The following is an 18500-nucleotide window of genomic DNA, read 5'->3' on the forward strand; positions in this document are numbered from 1 at the left end:
ACCCAAGTTGATCGATCAATTAACTTGGTACATTCAGCCGGCCCATTAATGGTTCGAATTTCGCCCATCTACGGCTGGCCTTGGTGGACCTGGGAGACCGCTGCAAGGTAATTTTTTTAAATCCAGGAGTTCAGCTTTAAGTATTGAACACATAGAATACAGTGACAGGACCGCTGATTAGTTTGCTCATTTGAAAGGTATGCTATAGCTATGGTTTAGCAAAATACTTTTTAATTTTCTGGTGGGCTGGTGGCCAAAAACTTTATGAATGCAGCAATTGTTCCTTTGCCTTTTCTATAATACATACTGTCTTCCATCATCCAAACATGTACAAGCAGAAATGCTGCCTTTTTTTTCACCACATTCACTAAACTCTATGGCAAGTTCCCTTGCAAAGTGAACAGCCTAATTGCCTTTAGTAAAGCAACCCCATTGACACAGCAAGCAATTGTCTATATGAAAAATGTTATCAAAGCATAAAAGAGACTGATCAGCTCTGTTATGTTTTCACTGTATTTATTTAATCTCCTCTTGAACCTTTCGATAAGTGATAGATAAATCTTTCATATACTGCAAGGTACATATTTAATAATGCCTGCACTGGCTGTAACGAGGCTCAGTGTTCACATTTTGTTTGCCTGCCAGCTAAAGAGAGATAGAGTTTAGCAACAGAAACACTTTGGTGATCATGATGTTCTAGCTAACAAACCAGCACAAAAAGAAGTATTGCTGTGCTGTGTGTGACATTTCTGGCTTTAGAACCCTTCATGTTGGTGGACAACCTCAAAGTTTCAGACAACAATATATATTGATCTCTGCATGTGTTTACCATACCATATATCTTGCTGTGTTTATCCAAAGGGTGGCATACCCAGGTGGTACCCACCCTTGCTGTAAGTAGGACATCACAGGGCTCAAGATATCTGTGCAAAATTGGCTTATTGAAAATATACTTATTCCAGTGTTGGCTACCAGCAGCCTGTCCCATAAGAAGAATGGTGAAGCAGTTTGTATGGATTGTGTGTGTGCACTTGACTAGGTACTTGCCATTTAAGCATGCAGAATGTGTTAGTAGATAGGAAATCCTTTTCAGTAAAGCAGGGACCTCCAACTGTGACCCGCGGGCCAGATGTGGCCCTTTGTTTGCTTTTATCTTGCCCTTGAGGCACTATTCCTTCCACTCATAAAAGGCACTATTCCTCCCACTGACACCAAAAATGGGGAACTAATTTTCCCGCTGACAACAGTGATGGGGCACTATTCCTCCCACTGACATCAATGATATATTTTTTTTTCTCTGACTGACCACCAAAGCCCAAGGCATGTTCTACTTATCACAGGCCACAGTCTGCCCCCCCCCCTAAAGTTTAAAGGACAGTAAACTGGCCCTTTGTTTTGAAAGTTTGGAGACCCATGTGCTGTGCTCCTATAACCTACCAGAAATTGAGTGCTGGATTGAAAGGGAGCCATCCATGTTTCGCATATAATACACACAGAGATTGATTTACTAAAACTGGAGTGTGCAAAATTCTGGTGCAGCTCTGCATATAAACCAATCGGCTTCCAGATTTTTTAGTTTTTTGTCAAAGCTTAATTGAACAAGCTGAAGTTACAAGCGGTTTGGCTACCATGCACAGCTGCACCAGATTTGTCACTCTCCAGTCTTAGTAAATCAACTCGACAGTCACACTCCAGTAATGACGCACACATTCTCAACTTTTTTTTACAAAGCCAAAAATGATAGTCCCTGAATGTGAACCACCAGTCTACAGTGCCTTCCCTAAGTGGGACGTGTTGTCACTTTTAACATGGCAAAGGACACAATTATGGTGCCAATGTTGTGATGGTTTGATTAGTCTCTTCTTACAATATCATTCTCACAATTTGTATTCATGGAAAAGTATAATAGTTTGAACTATAATTCCCCTTTATAAAAGGGACACTATTCTCATTTATCTGATAGACCCACCAGGGGTAGTATTGATAACATGCTTTTCACACATTGACTCAAAAATGGAAATACATTCACCTGAGAGAGAGTCCTGAATCAAAACTGGCATGTTTACTGTATTTTTGACAATGTCAAATTTTTGCAGCTCCCATAATCCCTTCTGTCATCTTTGCTGCAAACAAAAACAAAATGCACAAACACAATCTTTTCTCTCTGCGTCCATAACCTTGACAGTCCCCATTTATAAATTAAAACACAGGTTCCTGTGCAATCAAGGAGACCTTGTCCATTTAGCCAGCCCTCATGTGCAAGGGAGAAAATCAAGTTGTATCTTCATGCACAATCAGATTACCAATGGGCTATATATTTATGTAGGGTCTGATAGCAATCAATGGCCTAGCAACCGAACATTTCAAGATGCATTTGCACCCAGTTGTCCAGTGATCCTCGTCCTGGAAATAATTTAGTTGCAAATTGACTGGAAGATGGTGAAAATTGAAAGTTAAAATTAGAAATACTCATAATAAAACAGAAGTGAAAAAAAGGTCAGATGATGCCGCATGGTGATGAGATTGGAATAGTTGGTAAATGAGCTTCTGTTTTCGTCGTAAGATGTATGTGACATGCCTGTCCAATGCTCTTGTAATATCCAGCCTAGCAGAAGAGATTATCTGGCAAATTGACGCTGGAAAGAATTTTCTGATGGACAGGAAAATTAGAATCGCGACCCTCTCACTTTGATGTATGCAATGTTGTAGCCACATTATGCTGCAAGCTCCCGCTTCCCATTAAGAGCTGTGTGTTTAGGGGATCATATTGAAATTAACTATAGTCGAACTGCAAAATAGCACAATAAAATGTTTGCAGTCTTAAGAGATCAGATAATCACAGTATACGCTTTTTACAGCCCTGTAGAATTATAGTACAGATTGCTGAAAGAGAGATAGAGATAAAATTTTATTTCTCTACATAGGTAAGTGTGTTATGAAGGGGATATTTTCCTACTTGTGAGACAGCTTTGTGGGGCTTTGCTAAAACAACAAAAACTTTATTGTTTTTTGCAGCATTTGACAGCAAAAGAAATTAAATTAGCAGATGAGGAAATGCTGGGAAGAAAAAACATTTGTTTCTCTCTTTTGAGGGAATCTTGAAATTCCAGCTGAAATGCTGTTATTGATTAATCTTTCAAGGCAACCTAGGGTTATCCAAACAAAAGAGAGGAGTACATTTTTAAACCTGTTTATTGAGTCTACTAACAGTTACTAGACATAAAATGTGACTTCCAATATATCTGAATCAATGAGTTGAAATTCCATGACGCATGAACAAAACTGGATATGTTTTCATGATATATTTTGGTGTTTTAAAATAGAAAAGGATGCTGACATGTCTCTTTCATGGACACCCAGTATTTTAGGTTAGTTGTATCACAAAGTGACTGGGCCCCTTTTAGCAACCGTAACCATTCCTGTTACAAGGGCAGGTTAACCACTTGCCCACCAGCCAGCATCATTATACGGCGGCAGGTTGGCTCATTCCCGTGAATCACCGTCCTGGTACATCGGCCCCCTTAAGAGCCATAGTAGGCTTGTGCACGCCGCCAGAGGCAAGCGTGAGCTCCCAGTGCACGGCCGGGGACCCGATGCGGGCAAGAGAGACGAAATGAGGATTTGTGTATGTAAACACACAAATCCCCATACTGATAGGGGAGGAGAGACAGATCTGCTTTTCCTAGTAATTAGTAACAGCGATCTGTCTCCTCCTCCATTCAGTCACACACCCCCCCCACACACAGTTAGAAACACACATGAGGCAACACATTTAACCCCTTGATCGCCCCCTAGTGTTAACCTCTCATCCCGCCATTGACATTTACACAGTAATCAGTGCATTTTTATAGCAAAAAGTGCCCGATCTGTCCGCCACAATGTTGCAGTCCCACTAAAAATCATAGATCGCCGCCATTACTATTAAAAAAAAAAAAAATTACATTAATCTATCCCCTGTTTTGTAGACGCTATAATATTTGTGCAAACCAATCAATATACGCTTTTTGCGGGGTTTTTTTACCAAAGATATGTGGAAGAATACATATTGGCCTAAACTGATGAAGAATTATTATTTTATTTTTTGGGGGATATTTATAATAGCAAAAAGTAAAAAAATATTGTTTTGGTTTTTATTTTTAAAAAAAATTGTTTATAGTGCAAAAAATAAAAGCCGCAGAGGTGATCAAGTGCCACCAAAAGAAATCTCTATTTGTGGAAAAAAAAGGACACCAATTTGTTTGGGTACAGCGTCGCACAACCATGCAATTGTCAGTTAAAGCAACGCAGTGTGTATCACAAAAAATGGCCTGGTCATTAAAAGGGAAAATCTTCCAGGACTGAGTGGTTAAATCATATAGAGTAGACTCTGATTGGTTGTGACTAGAAATCATTCTCATATACATTCATACCTCACTAATATCCACAAGCAAACTACAGTCTAATAATGTTGGCCCAGTCTTGCAAAGAAGCTGCTGGCATGTGTCATACAATTGCAACCAGGACATGGATAAGCTCTATCCTGATATAACATCCCCCAAAAGCCTCAAAAAATTTTATTTGCAGCCAACCACATGTTGCTAAATATTGCTTGATCTAAATACTACCATTCTGCCAAAGGCATGACAGTAAAAGGGATAACTGCCACCACCTTGAGCCAATAAGTTAACTTTACAACTGCCAACTTTTAGTAAAATACCAATATTGAAATACATTGGGATCTCATGAATGTATCATTTATTTTAAACATTTTAGGTTCTGGAACTTACGCACCTGACAAGGAGCCTTCTCTGAATTCTGTAAAGAGGCAGTTAAACCAAAGTAAAGAAGAGGATGGTGCAGCTAAGAGATCAAGAACGGCTGAGGAAAATAGTGTTTGCCAAGAACAGGTATGGATATGGCAGAATATAAAAATATTAATAACAGAAAAGAAATGGAGTGTCTGTAATTCACTTAATTGATGGCTTTTACAACTGGTTATGCTTTTTCTTTGACAGTGCTATCAGTGTCCCTACTGCAACTACAGCAGCAAAGACTCCAACCGGATTCAAATGCACATCATCTCCCAGCATTCCGTGCAGCCTGTGATTTCCTGCCCTCTCTGCCAAGATGTTCTCAGTAACAAAATGCATCTGCAGCTGCACTTGACCCATTTGCACAGTGTGTCTCCAGACTGTGTAGAAAAGCTCCTCATGGCAGTAAGTATATTAAAAAAGAGAAAATGAAAATTACTAAATATATTGAACTTCGACTTGGCTGAACACCTCTTAAAATAGAATCTTTATAATTCCCACCCAAAGAGTAGGCACTGATTTGGAGCAATATTGACATATTTTATTGTTCCTTAAGAGCTTTATTAGAACTTCACAAGGTTACAAAGCCAAAACATCAATAGCATATAATATGAATTGATGGATAAATCAAAAGTAAACAAAGGGGAGTAAAGTTTCAGATACAACAAACCAGAGAAATTACTACGGTGGTGAAGTGTGTGCAGTAGGAAGATAAACAATCAATGACTGAGGGAAACCTCATAAAGGACCATTATTGTAGATATACAATGTTTCAGGAGGGTAATAGGAGTTCTCAACATTTATACCTCCAGGTGTTGAGGTGACATGACCAGCTTATGACCTCCTCTGATGTGGAGGTTTCAAGCCTGAGCATCTGTCAATGTATGATGTATACTATGAGAAAAACCCCTAGGTGTTGAGAGGGGAAAATGGATGTCCAGTGTGAAGATAAGAAAAGAAGGAAAACTATTAGGGGGTGGAGGGATGAGGGGGATGAATGGAGAATTGGTAGGCTCACAGAGAGGTGCTAATAACAGGGTGGGGCAGCACTGGAGTGAGGTATGGGAAGAGGGCAGATACAAGTGATAATTTCAACTAAAGGAGTAGTTTCCGATCTCGGGTACCCTACCTGGTTACCTAAAACTCATGGCCAGATGCAAGTGGTCATATAGACTAGTCTAGGTAGGTCGCTGGTAGCCCCTATAGTTGCAGGTGGTGGCCATCTTACAGCTTACAGTGCAGTGGAGATCAAATTGAGATATATATCTGTCCTGCAAAAGTGCATCCAGCACACCTAGGTTTTGGTATATTTAGAAAGTTTGTCTTGAGATATATTGAACAATTCAATCTCAGCAATATGATCAAGTCACTCTCTCATTGAAAGGATATTTTTCGATAGCCAGTGTAGAGGTAAACACATCCTGGCCGCATTGATTATATGCATAGCCAGGGATTTGTGATACAAATGAGCAGGAACTTCTGTAGGGTGTAGAAGAAATGGTGCAGGCGAGAAGTTCACTGGAACACATGTTTATCAAGTGCTAATTTGGCCATTGCATTGTCCTGTTGTCCAAATTCTTCACTGTGAGCCCAAAAAATGGAGACTGCTCTTTAAAAGCCACCATAAAATCAGGACTACTGTTGATTGTGTACTTAAAGCAGACCTCGTGCTAATTTGAAAGGTTCATTTATAATGTCTAAGACCCTCCCCCTGTAAAGTATTTCCAAAATGTCCTTAAAAAGAAAGATGTTAGGCTTTTTACATACCTTACCCCAGTCTTCAGCCCACAATGTCTAGGCAAGGGTGATGCCTTTCTCCTTTCAGCATCCTGGGAAACACAAAGCAGTTTACATTTTGCAAGAACGCACTCTTGCACTGGACCTGGAGTGCCTTCTTACAAGGTTTGGAGTACTTATCATTCCCCAGGTATCTTTTCTGAAGGATAGTGATGTAATTCCTTGCAATGCGGCAGACAGACGTAAGGTAAATGTGAAATGTAACCTTTTTTCATTTTGGAAATACCATCTGGTCCCCTGGCATATGGTATTAGTGGACCTTGTACTGCAAGGTCCACTTTGAAGTGAACAGGTATGTTTGTTCATTTAGGTTCAACAAGTTCATGTTAATGCAGACTAGCACTACATAATATATTTACCTTCCCTTTGTTCTTATGTCATTCCTTTAGTTGCTGGGGGAAAAAAGCTGTATGTAAGTTACAAGTTATCAGGGTCATAGCATACACAGGCCTAAAAAACATGCTCCTCCATACTCCTAAATACTGGGAAATGATGGGGATTGGAGAAAAGGTAATCCTATGGTTATAGGGAGGAGGGTGTTGCAGCACTTTAAAGTTGTCATATTACTTATTTCTTCTACCTATAGAATATTGGTATAATTGATAGAATCATTTATATCAGTCCCTGCAGACACAGACATTCTGGGACCTTTGGTTAGAAGCTAATTAGCCTATTACTACGTTTTTGGGCTGTGGGTGAAAATGAGAGCAACCAAAGGACACCTCTGTATAAGTGCAGAGAGTATACAATACAGTGCTTATTGTATTTGTGGTGAAAACTGAATCTAGCACCCTAGCTCTTAAATGCAGGAATACTAATTGCCCCTAGATACTGTTCTGCAGATTGTGTATGATTGAATAATACAATTTGTGACATTAGTGCCTTTTACATGGTATGAATCATTGTTCTTGTTCATTTCAGATTTCAGTGCCAGAGGTTGTGATGCCAAACAGTATATTGCTGCCACCGGCTGCACTTGACAAGATGGAAGCAGAGAAGCCTGCAGCTGCAACCACTGAGTCATCTGGGAAACTCACAGGTGAGTCAAGGCAACTGTTGAAAATGGGCTCTGTAAAGGCTAGCAAAAATGATCTACCAAACAGTGAGACCTCCTTGTAAGAGTCATTGAAGAGGGAGAGATTTACAATCTCAGGTACCAAGCTCTTACCAATGGAAAGAGATAGTGGATGCAGCAAGCTGTTACTGCATATCCCCAAGCTTGAAACATCAGCTTTGGATACACTCTCCTTTCAAAAGTGGTGTAAAAAAAAATACTTGGCAAAATTAAATATGTCTGTGTTTCAAATAAAACAGAACATACAAGAAAAAAAGCACAATGGTTCTATATTGTACAGCTTTCATAGATATTTACATTAATACATAAATCTGGAGAGCAGAAAGCTGAATTATTTTTGCAGACCTCCAGTCTCCAGCCATCTTCTAACGATATCAGTTGTATCATTTTTCCATATTCTAATGGCTACAGCGACGTGGCTTATAAGAGCTTGTACAGCAGATTCTGCCTTTTAATTTTATTGTATTACATGCTTGTTCTTTGTTGCTGATCACATGAAAAATAAATCCTACAATGCTTATCCACATAAAACTTTTATGCCCATACAAATGAGAACAAAAGCATTAGCACAAATTGTATGCTCATTTTTTTTCTTTATTTCAATTAGGTGACCCTCCAACAGAGGAAAAAAACATCCAAGGTGGAGATGATTTAAAGGCTGGAGTTGAAATTAAAACAGAAGAGCAAAACATGTTTAAGGAATCATTGGATACCCCTGAATGGAACAAATCTGTCAACAAAGATGCAAAGCACTGCGAGTTACTAACTGATCAATTAAGTGAACAGCAAAAGAGGCAGCAGCTTTCTGTTTCTGATCGCCATGTTTATAAATACCGCTGTACCCACTGTAGTTTGGCTTTTAAGACTATGCAGAAGCTTCAGATACATTCCCAGTATCATGCTATTCGGGCTGCCACCATGTGCAGCCTTTGCCAACGCAGCTTCCGTACATTCCTTGCTTTAAAAAAACATTTGGAAACGGGCCACCCTGAGCTAAGCGAGACTGAACTACAGCAGCTTTGTGCAACCTTACCTGTAAATGGGGAGCTCTGGGCTGAAAATGAAAGCATAGCCCCAGATGAGCACTCCCTGGAGCAGGACACGGAGCGTGATTATGAGATGGACCATGAAGGAAAGGCTAGCCCAGTTGGGAGTGACAGTAGCTCCATTCCAGATGACTTGGGCACAGAACCAAAGCGGACTTTGCCTTTTAGAAAAGGGCCAAATTTTACTATGGAAAAATTTTTAGATCCATCACGACCATATAAATGTACAGTGTGTAAAGAATCCTTCACTCAAAAGAACATTCTTTTGGTCCATTATAATTCTGTGTCTCATTTGCATAAACTTAAAAAGGTCTTGCAAGAAGCATCAAGTCCAGTTCCTCAAGAGACCAACAGCAGCACTGACAACAAACCATTCAAGTGCAGCATTTGCAATGTTGCATACAGCCAAAGCTCTACATTGGAGATTCATATGAGATCCGTTCTTCACCAAACTAAGGCAAGGGCTGCAAAACTAGAACCAAGTAGTAACAATACTAGTGGGAGTACCATAGCAGGGAATATTAGCAGCCCAAGCCAAGGGATGCTGGATTCCATGGGTTTGCCACATGTAAACAACAAAGAACCCCACCTAGATGCCAAAGAAATAAACAAAAAGCAAGCTCATGAGGTTATTCCTACCCAACATCAACATCACCCACAACAGTCACCAGCACAGCTTCAAATGCAACTGCAGCATGAACTGCAACAACAAGCTGCATACTTTCAGCCCCAATTTTTAAACCCAGCATTTCTTCCTCACTTTCCAATGACTCCAGAGGCTCTTGTTCAGTTCCAGCAGCCACAGTTTCTTTTCCCATTTTATATTCCTGGGACAGAGTTTAGTCTAAATCCTGATTTAGGACTACCTTCCTCTGCTGCATTTGGAATGCCCGGGATGGCAGGATCATTCCTCGAAGATTTAAAGCTTCAAATTCAAACACAACACCAGGTTGGGCAGACCCAGCTACACATGCTACAACAGCAAGCACAGCAGCAGGCACAGCAGTATCAAACCACACAATCTCAGCATCAACCACAAAAGCAACACCATTCCAACAGGATAATGAAACAAGAACAAAGCAATGTTAGTGTGTCTGAATGCCAGCTTACAAAAGATACATCATGTTACAGAGAACACGAAGAGGTCTCTGAAAAGCAAGAAAAGCCAAAGCAAGAAGTTGCAAATGAAAATGATGCTCCAAAAGACAGCAAAGATGTAAAGAAGCAAAGATCATTAGAACCTACTTTTCCACCACCTCGTATTGCTTCTGGCGCTAGAGGAAATGCAGCAAAAGCTCTACTAGAAAATTTTGGATTTGAATTGATTATACAATATAATGAAAACCGACAAAAAGTTCAAAAGAAAAACAGGATTGGGGAAAATGAAAATAATGAGAAGCTAGAATGTGGTTCATGTAGTAAGTTATTTTCAAATATTTTGATCCTAAAGAGTCACCAAGAACATGTGCATGGACAGTTCTTTCCATATGGAGAGCTGGAGAAATTTGCTCGCCAGTACAGAGAGGCATATGATAAGCTTTATCCAATTGCACCACCTTCTCCAGAAACCCCTCCACCACCACCACCACCACCTCCTCCACCTCCTTCTGCACCTCCAACACCGGCTCCACCTCCACCCCCACTTACACCATCTGTACCAGTGAAGATTCCAAGTTCAACCCCAACACCGTTGCAAGCTCCACCACCAACTCCTCCACCCCCTCCACCACCTCCACCCCCTCCGCCACCACCCCCTCCACCACCGCCACCATCAGTTCCTCCTCCAGTTCAACTTCCAGTCTCATTGGACCTTCCCCTCTTTCCTTCAATTATGATGCAGTCTGTTCAGCATCCTGGTTTACCTCCACAACTTGCACTGCAGCTTTCTCCAATGGATGCTTTATCTGCAGATCTTACACAGATGTGCCAGCAACAGCTGGGCTTAGATCCAAATTTCCTGCGACATTCCCAGTTTAAACGCCCACGTACAAGAATAACAGATGACCAGCTGAAGATACTACGTGCCTATTTTGACATTAATAATTCTCCTAATGAGGATCAGATACAGGAGATGGCTGAAAAATCAGGTCTTTCCTTGAAAGTTATCAAACACTGGTTTAGAAACACTTTATTTAAGGAACGTCAAAGAAACAAAGATTCACCATACAATTTCAGTAATCCCCCTATAACTGTTCTTGAGGATATAAGAATTGAGCCACCACTATCTTCCCTAGATACTCTTAGGTCAGACTCCGCTTTTAGCAAAAGGTCATCAAGAACCAGGTTTACAGACTATCAGCTAAGAGTTTTACAGGACTTTTTTGACACTAACGCATACCCAAAAGATGATGAAATAGAACAACTATCCACCGTTCTTAACTTGGCAACACGGGTTATTGTTGTCTGGTTCCAAAATGCTCGTCAAAAAGCTAGAAAAACTTACGAAAATCAAGCTGACACTAAAGACAGTGAAAAAAGAGAGCTAACCAATGAGCGCTATATCCGTACTAGCAACATGCAATATCAATGTAAGAAATGCAACGTTGTATTCCCCAGAATATTTGACTTAATTACACATCAGAAAAAGCTATGTTATAAGGATGAAGATGATGATCTTCAAGATGAAAGCCAAACTGAAGATTCAATGGATGCTACAGATCAAATCTTGCCAAAGGCATCCAGTCAAGCAGAGATATCAAAAGCCTCAACTATAACAACAGTGAGCTCTGGTTCAGGCTCAAGTACACCATTAATTCCATCTCCAAGACCAGAGTTTGGTAAAACTTCACCAAAACCTGATGTGCAAAATGAAAAACCAAAGCAAATTGATGCTATTGCTAGCTCTTTAGCCTCCAAATTAATTCAGTCCAGTTCTACATCATCTGACACACAGCCTTCACTGTCAGTATCTGTATCTCAGCAAAGGCAGTCTCAGCAAATTGCAAGACCTCCATCTGCATCACAAACCACTCCTGTTCCATCTAGCCCATTACCAATATCTCTAACTTCATTGCCAAACAGCCTACCTCCTCAGATGCTACAATACCAATGTGATCAATGTACAGTGGCTTTCCCAACTTTGGAACTGTGGCAGGAGCACCAACACATGCATTTCTTAGCTGCCCAAAATCAGTTTCTCCACTCACAGTTTTTAGAAAGGCCTATGGACATGCCATATATGATTTTTGATCCTAACAATATGGCAGGACAGTTACTTGGCAGTTCTATGTCTCACATGGCTCCACAGGCTGGTGGACCACATAGTGCCACATCTGTGTCTGTTTCCCTAAAAAGGAAGATGGATGACAAAGATGATAATAACTGCAGTGAGAGGGAGGGTGGCAACAGTGGTGAGGATCAACATCGAGATAAACGACTAAGAACCACTATTACCCCAGAGCAACTAGAAATACTTTATGAAAAATATCTGTTGGATTCTAATCCAACACGAAAGATGCTTGATCATATTGCTAGAGAGGTGGGCCTAAAAAAAAGAGTGGTGCAAGTTTGGTTTCAAAATACAAGAGCCAGAGAAAGAAAAGGTCAGTTCAGAGCTTTAGGTCCAGCTCAATCTCATAAAAGATGCCCATTTTGCCGTGCACTATTTAAAGCAAAGTCAGCATTAGAAAGTCATATTAGGTCTCGACATTGGAATGAGGGAAAGCAGGCTGGTTATAGTTTGCCACCAAGTCCTCTTGCTGGAATGGATGATGGTGGTGAAAGCCCAAATAAATATATGTTTTTTGATTATCCGACACTTCCAAAGAATGACCAGTTCAGTGAAAATGATATGCCTTCTACTGTTTCCACACCAGTAAGCAAAAATGCTGAGCTATCACCGAAGAATCTTTTAAGCCCATCATCTTTTCGGGCAGAATGCAATGAAGACATAGAGAACTTGCATCAACCTCATGTGGAAAGGTTTGATCAAAGCAAAAACGATTTTGATGAAACATCATCAATTAACACAGCAATTAGTGATGCTACTACAGGGGATGAAGGAAACAATGATGTAGAAAACATGACTGTTAGCTCTAAATATTTAAAAACTCCCAAAGAACCAAAAATTCAAATGAATGATAGTTTGCCAAAAACAGGAACTACTCCCACAATTGATAACTGTGACGAGAGTTTCTTCTTTTCTCTGACAAATACATCACACAATAGCATGGACAGAGAAAGTGATCTTGACCAAAGTATATACATGACTGATGAGTATGAGGACAATGCTGACCGCAGTGAAACATCCAGTATTGCAGATCCAGATCCAAGTTCACCAAACTCTTTCGGTAGCAACAGCCTCTTCAAAGCCAAAAATCATGACCGACCAGGTCATAAACGCTTCAGAACTCAAATGAGTAATGTTCAACTAAAAGTTCTCAAAGCTTGCTTTTGTGATTATAGGACTCCAACAATGCAAGAATGTGAAATGCTGGGCAATGAGATTGGTCTTCCCAAACGTGTTGTCCAAGTTTGGTTTCAAAATGCACGGGCAAAAGAGAAGAAATTTAAAATAAACATAGGAAAGCCTTTCATGATTAACCAAACTGGGCCAGATGGAACCAAACTTGAGTGTTCTCTTTGTGGGGTAAAATATTCAGCACGCATATCCATTCGAGATCATATATTTTCAAAGCAACACATTACAAAGGTGAGAGAAACAGTGGGAAGCCAGCTTGATCGTGAGAAGGACTATTTGGCCCCTACTACTGTTCGTCAACTGATGGCACAACAAGAACTGGATCGGATAAAGAAGGCTTCAGATGTTTTGGGATTAACTGTTCAGCAGACGAGTATGCTGGAGAGTAGTTCTCTTCATGGTCTCAATCTGTCATCTTACCAAGGGCTACCTGGCCTTCCTTCAGTTCTCCTTCCTGGGATGAACAGCCCATCTCCATTGCCTGGGTTTACACAGAGTGCAAACAGTAAGTGTGAATTGTAATATTTGATTCTTCTTTGCTAATATAAATGTGATCATAAAAAAAATGCAACAGCTTTTTAAAAAGACTATATGCTATTAAGATTTTTTATATAAACTGGAATGATAATGTTCCTTCTCACATCTTTTATTGATCTGTAAATTATTGTAATTTGGGTCAAACATAAATTATTAGGTCTATGTTATAACAGGAAAAGATCAGAGCTTTAAAAATTTAAAGAAATACAAAGGCTGCTATTGTTGATGTCTACTAAAAGTGCTAGTCGCCTGACTGCCATTCTGATTCTAAAGCCGGCAATGGATGGTTTGAATCTCAGCTGTTTTAGCAGGGACAGGCTGAGAGGCTGAATGTATCCAAGTTGATCCATCGATCAACTTGGGTACAACCAGCATGTCTGAATTTTCTAGTTGCTAGTAATAATCACTGTGTTCTCCTGAAAGGGATGGCTTCCTGTGCCCTTCCGCCAGGAGAACACAATAGCTGCGTGGGAGTATTCCCCCCACCAATACTGACTGTGCTGATGGGGGAATCGAACAAGAAAAAGAGGATATTCAAAGTCTTAGGCAGGCCATAGATGGTGTGAAGTTATTGCATCAGAGAAATTGAGCAGATTAGGAGTTTTCACTTCACTTTCTGGATGCTTGTTCCATATCAGTGACATAATATTATAGCCAAAGATAGCTAGGCAACTAGCATTGTCAGAAGTTCAGAAATGGCAGCCTACATATTTTTTTCCAGTGAGCATTTCATTAAAAAATGTGATCCAGGCCCAACACAAGATCTTCTGGTTAATCCACAGGGAATATAGGCTTGTGTACATCAGATGGATTTTATCTAGCAATATTTATTTTGGCATGGCTTACCATGGAATTAACAGCTAACATACATATTTTACTACATAAATAATGCTCAAATATTATATCTGTAAAAATGTAAAATAAACATTTTGTATTGAGAACATACAGTATCTGTTGTTCACAACTAATTGTAGTAACAAGTAGAAAAGCAGCTTAAAAATATATTATTGAAACAGAATTACTTAAATAAACACAGAACAATGAAGCTAAACTGCAAGCAGGTATAAAAGACTGATATTAATGTAATTATGTAAACATTAATTTTATATATATATATATATATATATATATTAATGCAAGCAGTGTAAGTACCTGAATCTCACTTGGGATAAACCTCTTGCAATGTACTGCACAGTCTGTACAGCGAAGCTCAGAGAGGGTAAGGGGAAATAAGCAAAAGAAGCCAATCAGGTGTCCTACAATGCAAAGAGCATGCTTATAGTAGAAGAGAGCAGAGTGAAAGAGAGGTGAGCTCATCAATGTGCTTATTCTCTTTTTACTGTCCAGTTACTGGATGGGGATAGAGAGGGGACCTGTAAGAGAAGGTTAAACAAAAGAGAAATAATAAGTACTCTTCCCTGCTAGACAGGGCTGTGCTGTGGGATAGAGATACAGTGTGTGAATGTCAGGACTGAATGGGCAGACATTCAAGCTACCTTATATATTTCATCTGTATGCCTAGAATGTATCTTTAAAGAGGAACTGCAGTCTGTTCACATAATTTGTAATAAAAACATCTTTGCCATTCTGAAACTTCCCTCCAACCACTTTGCATATTATTTTATATATACTGCGATGCTGTTCTTGCCAAATATGCTTCAGAAATCTCCCTCCACTGAGTCTGGCTTCAGCCATTTTAACTGTGGGCAGCTGAAGCTGCTTCCTGGATTTACACAGAGGCACTCCATCTCTGCAGCCCTGCAGTTCTCATTGGCTCTCTTATGACTCATCCCCCCTCCCTTCCTGGCAAACTCTCACGAGAGTGAGAGAGAGAGCTGTGCATGATGTCATAAGCCTAGGCGTTTTACTAGACAAGAAACATGAAGTGGGCTGTATAAGGTATTTACTGGCAGAAAATAATTTTTATTTTACTTTTCAAAATTAAAATAACAAGGGCAGAAAATGTTATAGATGGAAAGATGAAAAAAATTACTAAAGGTCCCCTTTAAGCGTAAGATTCAGGCTACGTGCATTCAGTTATTTTTTTGCTGCCTTCCGCCTAATTTCTGTTGAAACCTAGAAGATGGCAGACAGAAAGGGTCTTGCATAGATAAAGCTTATATTTGATTGTAACATAATCTTCAACCAGAACAGATGCTGGAGAAAGAACAGAGAACATAAGACCAGTCCTTGCTTTTTTCCACTTTTTGCTAAGTTATTTTACCTTAAAGAAAAATAAAATAGAAAACAATGACATCGGGCCCCACTGCCATAGCTGATAAACATGGTAAATTTTATTATGTCCGAAGCCCCATACACACGATCGGAATTTCCGATGGAAAAAGTCCATCGGAAATTACGACCGTGTGTATGCCCCATCGGACTTTTTTTCTGAGGAATTCCATCACAGTTTAGAAATAGAAAATTTTCGCTTTTACTCCGATGGAATTTCGTTGGAATTCTGATGTTAGTTTGGCCGTGCAAAAGTCTGATCGTGTGTACGGGGCACAAGCCTACAGTTCTGCCTAAGTATCTGCTTTGTAGTATTCATTTTAGATTAGTCTACTTTTCCACAAATACCATGTGGCCAAAAGCCAGTATTATTTGGTTTATTGATTGCTATCATTGCTTTTTAACCATAAGGCTAGATTGAATATAAAATATATCTATAAACATGTTCTAAATACTGTCTCTTTTTTGACTTTCCAGATTTGACATCTCCTGGTGCCGGCATGCTTGGGTTCCCTACGTCAGCTTCTCCATCTCCTGCCCTCTCTCTTAGCAGTGCACCCACTAAATCTTTGCTGCAGACTCCCCCACCACCACATCATCCACCATCCCATCCATCCTCGTCATCATCCTGTTTATCAGGACAGCAGACAGATCAACAAAACAAAGACTTGGAAAAAAATCTTAAGCGACACAAATTCAAAAAGATCAAAGAGGAGGAATCAGAGGCTGCAAAATCTGAAATTAGGCAATCTAAAAAAGATGAAAAAATCTCATCTGCTCTTTCCATGTTGGGCAAAGCTGAAACATATATGGACCCTGCTCATTTGCAAGCACTTCAAAATGCTTTCTCTGGTGACCCATCTTCTTTTATAGGTGGACAGTTCTTGCCATATTTTATTCCTGGCTTTGCTTCATACTTCACACCCCAGCTTCATGGAACAATGCAAGGTGGTTATCTCCCTCCAATGTGTGGGATGGAAAGTCTCTTCCCATATGGTCCAGCAGTGCCTCAAACGATTGCTGGCTTATCACCTGGTGCATTGTTACAACAATACCAACAGTATCAGCAGAGCCTGCAGGATTCACTGCAAAAACAACAAAAACAACAGCAGCAGCAGACGCCGCCACAGCAAGACCAAAAATCTTCACACGTAAACTCGCCTAACATAGAAAATGAACGACAGCAAAAGTCAAATGAAGAGTTGGAAAAGAAGGCAGAAAAGATTCCTGCCACAGAAAGCACAAAAGAAGAACCCCAAACACACCCAAAAAGTGCAGACTTATCAGACAATTGCATTGTTCCATTTGTCAAGCATGAATTTATATGCAGAAAGTGCCAGATGATGTTTACTGATGAAGAGGCAGCAGTAAACCATCAAAAGTCCTTCTGTTACTTTGGTCAGGCTTTATTTGACCCACAAGAAACAGTGCTTCGAGTCCCAGTCAACAAACATAAGTGTCTTGCCTGTGATGTGGCTATTAGCGGAAATGAAGCACTTAACCAACACCTCCAATCAAGCTTGCACAAAGAGAAAACAATCAAACAAGCAATGAGAAATGCCAAAGAGCATGTTAGATTATTACCTCACTCAGTCTGCTCCCCTAGTCCTAACACCACATCTACCTCGCAGTCTGCAGCTTCTTCTAATAACACCTATCCTCATCTTTCTCGCTTATCCATGAAGTCCTGGCCAAATATTCTTTTTCAAGCATCTGCCAGGAAAGCTGCTTCTTCCCCTTCTTCTTCTCCTCCTTCCCTCTCCTTGCCTTCAACGGTTACCTCAAGTTTGTGCAGCACCTCAGGGGTTCAAACCTCACTACCCACAGAAAGTTGTTCAGATGAGTCTGACAGTGAGCTGAGCCAGAAGCTGGAAGACTTAGATAACCCACTGGAAGTCAAAGCGAAACCTGCTTCTGGCCTAGATGGTAATTTCAATAGCATCAGAGTGGATATGTTCAGTGTGTAGGAGTGAAACAGGATCCCTTGCTTAAAATAAAAGACTTCTTAATTGCAGTTCCAAAGCTTCTCTAACCCAAAAAAAAAATACAGTACCAAATGATTGACTCAGGATTGTTTTCCCATATTGATATGCTGGCAATATAGGACGATATGATATGGACAGAACTGTTTCAGATGGTTGGATGCGCTTGTAATATATGCTTTAAGTATGGAAATAAAGGAAAAAAAATCCTCCAAGTTCTTTTGGAACTTGTTTCAAGCCAAAAACTCTCCGAAAGCAAATTGCACCTCAGCTGGATTGAATTCCAAAATGCTAGCATGTACTGTATGGGGGGATGATCCAGAATATTCAAAGAGAAATTCTCTTAGTTTAGGTAGGTGTGATTCAGTAGCTTTAAATTCTCAGGTCAGAACATAATAACATTTCTCATTTGTTTAAAACAAAAGCAGCAAGAAGCCTGGTAAAACTGTGACTTTTCCCCCCCTCCAAAAATGTCAATCTTTATTAGAATACATTTACACATTTTTTAGGTGTGTTTAGTGTACCAATAGACTTTAGAACCCTTGCTGAACAACAGGCAAAATCCCTATGAGCTCACCCTGCAAGATAGTACAGTTTTACCGTAGATGGGATTCTGAGAGG

The 18500-nt window shown here is 40.0% G+C and overlaps 1 protein-coding gene across 2 annotated transcripts in view; it reads left to right on the plus strand.

Moving 5' to 3' along the window:
- ZFHX4 (zinc finger homeobox 4) overlaps positions 1–18500 on the plus strand; it is a 202520-nt gene that overhangs the window by 181645 nt on the left and 2375 nt on the right. For both annotated transcript variants that reach the window (XM_040354460.1, XM_040354461.1), the window contains exons 6-10: positions 4753–4886; positions 4995–5195; positions 7509–7626; positions 8270–13633; positions 16375–18500. The exon at positions 16375–18500 is cut by the window's right edge and continues 2375 nt beyond it. In XM_040354460.1, coding sequence (XP_040210394.1) covers positions 4753–4886; positions 4995–5195; positions 7509–7626; positions 8270–13633; positions 16375–17864 — 7307 coding nt within the window. In that variant the 3' untranslated portion in view covers positions 17865–18500. The remainder of the gene's footprint in view (positions 1–4752; positions 4887–4994; positions 5196–7508; positions 7627–8269; positions 13634–16374) is intronic.

The sequence above is a fragment of the Rana temporaria genome, chromosome 5 (assembly GCF_905171775.1).
Source record: "Rana temporaria chromosome 5, aRanTem1.1, whole genome shotgun sequence".
Taxonomy (NCBI): Eukaryota; Metazoa; Chordata; class Amphibia; order Anura; family Ranidae; genus Rana; species Rana temporaria.